Source organism: Cibotium barometz, chromosome 43 (genome assembly GCF_041138505.1).
Source record: "Cibotium barometz isolate CiBa-2024 chromosome 43, ASM4113850v1, whole genome shotgun sequence".
Taxonomy (NCBI): domain Eukaryota; kingdom Viridiplantae; phylum Streptophyta; class Polypodiopsida; order Cyatheales; family Cibotiaceae; genus Cibotium; species Cibotium barometz.
The window spans coordinates 283,393-291,795 of NC_141088.1; the positions used below are offsets into that span (position 1 = coordinate 283,393).

The 8,403-nt window shown below is 35.9% G+C and overlaps 1 protein-coding gene across 3 annotated transcripts; it reads right to left on the minus strand.

Moving 5' to 3' along the window:
• Nucleotides 1-207: 207 nt before the first annotated feature.
• Nucleotides 208-5,215, minus strand: LOC147613395 (serine/threonine-protein kinase STY46-like). 3 transcript variants are annotated; one of them, XM_086781152.1, is made up of 9 exons: nucleotides 5,070-5,215; nucleotides 4,907-4,990; nucleotides 4,548-4,787; nucleotides 2,290-2,406; nucleotides 1,818-2,066; nucleotides 1,088-1,235; nucleotides 864-933; nucleotides 678-750; nucleotides 208-561 (listed from the first exon to the last, which is right to left on the minus strand). In XM_086781152.1, the coding sequence occupies exons 1-9, from the start codon at nucleotides 5,154-5,156 to the stop codon at nucleotides 358-360; spliced, it is 1,272 nt and encodes a 423-aa protein (XP_086637278.1). In that variant the 5' UTR covers nucleotides 5,157-5,215; the 3' UTR covers nucleotides 208-357. The 3 variants fall into 3 exon arrangements, with proteins under 3 accessions (XP_086637278.1, XP_086637280.1, XP_086637279.1); XM_086781153.1 differs by having other exon boundaries at nucleotides 358-548; XM_086781154.1 differs by lacking the exons at nucleotides 1,818-2,066; nucleotides 2,290-2,406.
• Between the last annotated feature and the right edge of the window lie 3,188 nt (nucleotides 5,216-8,403).

The following is an 8,403-nucleotide window of genomic DNA, read 5'->3' on the forward strand; positions in this document are numbered from 1 at the left end:
ATTGCAACCATTGAAATTTACAATATCAATGTCTAATACATGGGAATTAAAAATAATAACAATTTTCTACTAAATCTTGAACGTGCATGCAACGTCAAGATGCCTAGAGTTAATAACAAAGTGAGAAAGTGGGGAAAAGAAGATTTGTTTTGAATACATATATGAATAAGTATAATGTGTAAATCATATTTATTAAGTTGTTTCTCCAATCTACCACGGTTTAAAATAATGTGTACATCATATAAATCTAGTTGTTTCTTGAGTCTATTATTCAAAAATGTATCTTATCGTAAGAAGATTCAAAATGGAGAGAATTTAGAAATGAAGATCTAGGAATGTCTTTTCTTTACTCAGAGATTATTTTTGTGTATCGCATCGGACTAGTTGGGTTATGAGATCCTTCAAAACTTTTGTGATACTAGCAAATGATGGGCGATTTGACTGTTGATCATCCCATGTAGAATTAACCAATTCAAAAAGCATACTGTCAACTGTCAAAATATTGCTAACTGTGTGTGGAAGACTTGGACGCAAACTCCCTTGAGCCACTGCAAAAGCAATCTAGTTGAGGTGTGGCTACTGTCAGTTGTTGTAACTTCAGATATTTTGACTTTAAACACAGAAGAATAAAGTCTTCTATTGTCATGTCTTCAAACAATTACAATAATGATAATTACCTCAGGTGGTGTCAATGGTATGTCAACATAAGGAGGAGCACCGGTAAGAAGTTCACATAATAGTACTCCAAAGCTGTAGTCATATATTTTTTTAGAATGATTATAATATTATTATATATGAAAGATGAAAGGTTTCTCAAATTTTATTATTCCTTGGTAAGATATTGAGACTAGCATTATGCTTGCCTGTAAACATCAGATTTGCCATCATAAGGCTTATGCCTTATAACCTCAGGAGCCATGTACACATAAGTTCCTAAAACCAACATGAAATAAAAATAAGATCATGGAGAGTCTTAATAAAACTACTAAAGGTAAGGATTATCTGGAGAAAAGACTTTAATCTGTGAAGCTAGTCATGAGTTTGGATATGTTAAGCTAGTCATGAATTTTGAAACAAATTATTACACCTGTTTCGCCTGTGAAGGTAGCTCGATTGAACTTGAGGAACTTTGCAAACCCAAAGTCTCCTATGTGTGCAACACCATTCTTGTCCACAAACACATTGCTTGGTTTAAGATCGCGGTGAATCGTTCTTGGCTCTCGTTCATGCAAGTACTATAAGTTAGGCAAGCTAGCATTAGTTAAAAACCTAAAATAGAACTCATTTAATCTTATAATGTATTTGTAAATAAATATAAATATAAATATATAAATAAATAGACATATTACAAGGAGGCTTGTTTCTTATATTCACCCATTTTGGAGTGGTTCACACCCCCTTTTTGAGCGAGGGAGGAGGGATCAATTTTCAAAGTTCAAACTTACACCCTAGCTTTTGAAGCTAATTGTTCTACCACTTAGGTATCTCCACTACCTCAAGAAGAAGAGGGTTCAAGTTTCAAACTCACACCCTAGCTTTTGAAGCTAAATGTTCTACCGCTTAGGTATCTCCCCTACCTCAACCTTGTAATGTACTTATTTCTAAACCCACTAGCTAATAAACAAAATGTGATTGTGTTTACACATAAACAAGATAAGAACTATAGTAGATTTATGGTTTATGGTTTAACTTTTGGTCTCAAAAATACTTATGACAGTATCCCATTGAAAATATTAACAAAATTATTGAAAGTGAGTTCAAATCTAAAATGATATTTACTACTTTTTTTGAACTTTATAATGAACAACACACGTCACCTGCATACCTTGGGCTATGCCCAAGGCAATTTCAAGTCGTTCATGCAATGATGGGAGAGGTGTTGCCCTAATGGAGGAGCGCCTCTTATCACCATGTAGCCACTCTGTAAGTGTTCCAGAGGAGAGGTATTCCATCACAATCCAAGCATGGGTTGGTGGTGACATGCACGCCCCTAAGAATTGCACCAAATTTGGGTGTCTCAACCTAGATAAGACCTCTAGCTCTTGGCAAAAGGCATCAATAAGATTCTGTAAATCAAAAGATGATAATATAATTTAAATGCACGCATAATGAACTATAAATGCTTAAGTGATTTACGTGTGTTCCTTTTTGTGGTGCAGTCACACAAAAGCACAACAAAACAAAACAAAAAGATTTTTTTAAAGGCATAGGAACTGGATGCGTTATTTTAGAAATTCATCCAAGGTTGAATAACTCGATGAGTGTAGGTTGTTTTACTTTCACCCTAACCTCTTCACCTTCAAAGAAACTAGGATGAATGCACTTCACAGCAACATCCAAACCATGCCACTTGCCCTTGTATGTATGAGAAGTAGCCCCTGAGCCAATTTCATTATGTAGTTCAATCTGCATGATTTATAACAATTATAAACATTGTTCTTATTCCAAAAGAATCCAAATTTCAATATTTTCATTCCACAAAACTTATACCAATGAATCCTAAATTTAATATTCTCATTCCATTAAACTTATATCAAACATGGTAGCTATATTTTTAGCCCTCAATAAGTACACGTTTTTTTACATTTCAGTAATATTTCTAACTTAAACTTAATGCTTGCAAAATACAAGTCCCAACTTTATAAAAAGGTAGCTTAAGAAAGGAAGAATCAAATGCATGTTTAACCCCAACTTTATAAAAAGGTAGCTTAAGAATGGAAGATTCAAATGCATGTTTAACCAAGTTTAAACTACTTTCCCTTTGTTAAAGCTTTGAACTATTCTTATTTTAACTTACTATTGGTCTTACCACGATCCTTTTTTTTGGGCATGGTAGTTTAGAAAAGATTTTTTTTGGGCATGGTAGTTTAGAAAAGATTTTTGCTCAGAGAGCATTTATGATTGAGTTAGCACTTTTGGAAATGGTTCATTTAAATGAGAAGAATTCTACATGTGGAGACTACTATAGTTTATTGGCTAATTTGAGAAAAAGTTCACAAGAGTCTAATCTTAAATGGAAAAAGAACTTCAAATTCTATTTTTTAATCATGTAAGGCTTTTCCTTTCCTAGATATCTTAGCTAGGACAATTGTCATTTGATCAATATAATCTCCTTGTTCCACTTAGAATTTAGAAAATTAGAATGTATAAAATAAAGCATCAAGAGTCCCATGAAAGAGAGGACTCCTCATGTATAATCATTGTTGAGAAAGGGGTTGCTAAGCCCTTTAGGGAGTTGAAAATGTTAAATAATCCTTAAAGCAAAGCTTTACTTTGAAAATCAAATCCCACTCATTTAAAAATGCATTTTTTGTCTCAATTGACATGGACATCCATCCTTAATTCATCAATGCGTCTAATAGACTTAAAAATTTGTAAAAACATCCAACCCTAAATAATTTCCTCATAATTTCCCAAGCTTGCCAAAACCTTTAGCCCTTTATAATTTCCCAAACTTGCAAAAACATACAGCCCTTCATAATTCTCCAAACTTGCAAAAACATCTACTATCAATCTTGGCCATGACCATTGACCATTAACTATGACTCTTCGCCCCACAATGAGGCTTTTTCTTTTCCTAATAAATTTCTTGAGTGTAAGAGGAAAATGTCAAGGAAGATATGATTGACCATCTATAATCACCATTGGCCATTGATCATGGGACATCAACCTTGACCACTATTACCAGGGAAGATTATAATTGATTATTATCAAACAACGGAAGGTGCACCAACTCTCCACCATACTTTTGTACATACTTTTTTGTTTACTAATAAGTTCTTGAGCATGATAAGGAATAGATACAGTGTATGTATCGATGATCTAATGAGTTCTTGAGTGTGATATTTAAGGAATAGATGCAATGGATGTATCAATCAATCATCATTGGCAACTCACCATCTCCCGTTGATTTTGACCACCATGACCATCGAGTTTTAACCATTCATCAACCATTAATTATAGACCATCGAGTTTCAACCATTGATTATAGACCATTGACTAGGGAAGGGCCTACAATTTGTGCTTCTGAAATTTATTTATAATTATAGTATTACCAAATTACTTGTGGAGTTAAGCATACATTATTGATAAATTGTTCAATTAACCATGACCATTGACCATAAGTCATGAGAAGTGTCCGTTCCATGATTTTATAGTTTCTCTCTAGCATAATTTGTATATATAGCAAACAAGTTTCTTGGAGTGAGACCACGTGTAGTGTTATCACATGTGGGCTAGTTCTTAAAAAAAGTTGCGGATGGGTAGGCCTGAGCATTAGCTTCTCTTTGAACGAGAAAAAATAAGTTTGACCAAACAAACAAACAAACACACAAAAAATAAGTTTGACCAAACAAACAAACAAACAAACACACAAATTTTCCTTATCTTTGTGTTGTTTGAAATGTCAAGGCCTAGAAAAGTTATTGTGTGAGATCTCCACAAACACGAAATGGATTCCATTATTGATTAAGAGGGTGATTAAGAGGGTAATTGAGTGAGTAATATATGGTGGAGAGTCGGAAGCCACGTTCATAAAACGGAATTACCTCGCTTTCAGAAATGTACCATCCGTTCTCTCGAGCTTGCTGTTGGAGCAGCCGCAAGCGCCGATCGCAGAAAGTGGGGCTGTTGACAGCGGCGGCCTGATGCTCCTCCTCCTCCTCGATGCCCCTCTCCTCTAAAGCTCGTAGGCAGACACTCAGGTAGTCCCCTAGGCTCCCAGCATGGGCCTTGAACGCAAGCTTTAGCCTTTTCTGTTTCGCCACCTCTTCCTCCAGTGCCCGCACCTATAATTATAATTATAATAAAGCATCTTACAACGTCCTCCTATTATTATGCAAAGCTTAACTGTGCTTTTTGTCTCCCCACCACTAATTAAGCATTCGTACGCGGATCATAATCGTACCTGATTTCTGAGCCTCTCAACCTCCTCTCTTAGAAAGTTGGCATGCATTTCCTGCAGCCTTTGCTCCGACCTTACCCCTAATTCCTGCAGGAGATTGATCTCCATATTAGATTTGTGCATTGACAAACATTCAAAGGACGCAGCGGGTTTTACTGTCTCTTGCCTGATCTTTCGAATGTTGGGTTGAATTTATGGAAGAGACCTCTCTGTCTTGGAGGAACTTGCTCTTTAATCCCCTAAACAGTGCCATTTCACTGCGAGACTGTGTGTGTGCGTGTGTGAGAGAGAGAGAGAGAGTGCGTGCGTGCGTGCGTGTGTGTGTGTGTGTGTGTGTGTGAGAGTGAGAGAGAGCGCTAAGATATGGGCCGGTTCGACGTTGCACTCGAAGTGTGGCTTCGTGGATTTTGCCTCCGCGACAAACTTCCAAATTCTCTGCCCTCGATAAGCTCAAATTACCATCAAATCCTCTACGCAGGTGAGACACAAGTCCCATGGTTGCTTAAATAAAACTTCATGGTTTCTTCTTCTTGGAGCGTCAAGCTAATGATTTGAAATAAATGTTCTGAATATTATTCTTAATGCACATTACGTCAAAGCCATTTCACCATGTCATTGAATTGAAGAAGAGCCTTGAACTAAAGCGTATTTAATAAATTTTTTTCTTAAAGCCAACGTATCTTTTAAAAATGCCTACAATATCTTCCCTCTCAAATGTAAAAGTTGTTTCTTACCCAGTCAAAATAAGGATAGATTAAATTTCCTTTGTCAGTTTTCCTTTTAAAAAATTACACATCAAACAATGATAGATTTTTACCTCTGTCACTGTTTCTTTCAAAAAAGTTACACATCACCTAGTTTTGTAACTAAATTTATACTCAAAATCTTCATATCACCATTAATTTCAAGGCCAACATATATTTCTACTAATTTTTCCAAAATGAGCCATGAAAAATACACTAAAGAAAGTTTTTTTCTACCTAGTTGAAAGCACACAAAATGTTTAAGAGTGTGCCTTTTCTAAACAGGTCTACTTTTTAGTCTTAGTCATGTAGCTCCCAACCTACTCTACAAGAGGATATTATACATCTAGATGTGCCTACTACCCTTCCTCTTGCCTTCAATGAATCATCATCATCATAAAGCTTGCCTAAACCTTACATTGCTTGCTTTGCAAAGAACTAATTTTACGTGATGGTTGAGTCTTCATGCATATTCTTCATTCATATAAATTTATTAACACATTAGTTTGGTAACAGGACAAAAAAGTGTCCATGGACATATTTATGTTCTCTTTACTGACCAAATTATTGGAATTATTTAGAACACATGGATAGTAAAAACCAAAGGTTTCCTTTTTTCATATCATCAGGTGAATAGTGAAGGAAAATTGAGATTTTTTGGGATCACATTGGCTACCTCTAGGCTTTTCAATTTCATAAGAATTCATAGGCCAAATTATAGTCATAATGTAGAGCTGCATGGACTATATTTGGATCAAAGGCTTTAATTAGCCAATTTATCATTGCTTTCCAAAGTTTTTGGATATGCATTGCTTCACAAACATATATATGGTGTAATACAATCCATCTTAGGCTCAAAAATCAATTAGAACTTCAAAATTTAGGTCTTAATGAAAATTCTAAGGTATTTAGTGTTGAGAATGCAAGCTCATTGGGATCTGGTGGATATCGGTAGCGTGTGGACACTAGTCTAGCAGTGTGTGTGTGAATCCAGCTAGCCAATTGTGTGGACATTAGCTTTAGATTAATTTCAGTGTGAACTTAGCATTAGGAAATGTGCTATGTTTTGTGGAGTGCAATGAAGGAAAGCTATGGAGCTTCTCTACTTGGTATGTTTTGTGATGATGAAATGAGAGCAATTATGGCTTAGGTGTGGCTCATATGTTCCCTTCTATTCTCTTTTCATGGTATTAGAGCCTAGGTAGCTCTTGTTAGGGTTTCTTGAGTGAGTAAGCAAGAGAAAAAATTCTAGTTTTTGGAGCTTTCCATCTCCTTTCCATTGAAGCTATGGAGCAAAGAGAAGCTGTGGAGCACACCAAATTAACATATCTGAGAGATTGGCCTATCAGGTAAGAATAGCTAAACACCCTTGAGTGGATTGCAGGTGATTTGACAAAGTTTTAGCAAAGAGTGGGTTGTCTAAAGCAAGTGAAAAACAGTCTTTTTCAAGGTCTCCATGGAAGCCATAAAGAGACTTATGTATATGTATGGCATTGTGGAGTCTTGAGGAGTTGATGTATTCATGTATGGCAATTTAGAAAATGGTTTTAGCATCCAAATTTGAAGCTATAGCAACATTTGAAGCATTGGTTGTGAAGAAATCTAGCAATTAGTAACTCAAAGGAGGTGGTTATCCATGGTCATGCATGCAAGAGATTGAACCATTGGAGCACTTAATGGTATTGTATGCACACATTTAAAGCATTACATATTGCCTATTGAGGCTAGCAACAATTTGGAAGGGATTTCACCTTAGTATCAAGGGAGGCGGCAACTCGCAAATGAGTGCTAATTGACTGTGCAAAGTCTTATCTGAGAACAATGAGTTGTGAGTTGTACACAAGTGTTAAACACAACCAAAACACCCTATTGAGCTTGATAATAAAGTGGTATAAGGGCCCTATGAGATGGGCAATTGCAGTAGCAATTAAAAATGAGGTATATAGTGAGCTAGAAATTAGCGCTAAACTGAGGTGCTAAACTGAGGTGCTAAACTGAGGTGAAGTTGATTATGTAGTTCATAACGCAAAGAAGGCATAAACACAATGTTTAACCTCATCATTAGTGGCTTATCAACACAAAGTAACCCTCACATTACACCTTAGGAGCTACAACAAGTCATGACATTGGTAAAAGAGCATGTGAATAGCCATAGAATTTAGACAGAAAGTCTCACAAACTACTGTGCATACAATAGGAGAGCTGGAGCAAAATAAATTAATTGGATGATGTAAAGTGAATCAAAGCTTGCAAGCACTACAACACGTCGGGGGCACAGCAGCGTTTCAACCATCACTTTTTTTGTCTGGATGTCGGGGATTTCGTTTGCTGTTTTGTAGCAAAATTTCGCTGCTCCACAACATTTATAGTAGCAAAATTTCCTTGTTGAGCAGCGCTTTTAACAGTGAAATTTCACTACTATACTGTGATTTCGTTGCTGAACACTGAAGATAGTAGCGAAATTGCATTGCTATTTTCATTGCATCAAATTCCAGAGAGTTGTTGGATGCTGAATTCTGAAAATACATATCACATGCACACAGAAAATGATATATAGTTTCAAAAAATCATCCATTAAAACCCTTGGAGCCATGTTTCGAGCAAAAAAAAAAAGATAGTTGAAAACTTTTGAGGAGCGAAACAATGTCAAGATCATGAATCCATCCCATCTTGTAATAAATCCATATGTATTGCTTCATCAATGTCTATATCTAATGGAAGCTCAATGAAAAGTCGGGGTTCTATATCAATATCAAT

Excerpts from the sequence above, each read along its gene's own strand:
- LOC147613395 (XM_086781152.1), bottom strand. The coding sequence starts at position 5,156 with ATGGCACTGTTTAGGGGATTAAAGAGCAAGTTCCTCCAAGACAGAGAG. Across the intron at positions 1,236-1,817 it reads GCATAGCCCAAGGTATGCAG|TACTTGCATGAACGAGAGCC; the intron begins GTGACGTGTGTT and ends CCTAACTTATAG. Across the intron at positions 751-863 it reads GGCAAATCTGATGTTTACAG|CTTTGGAGTACTATTATGTG; the intron begins GCAAGCATAATG and ends ATATGACTACAG.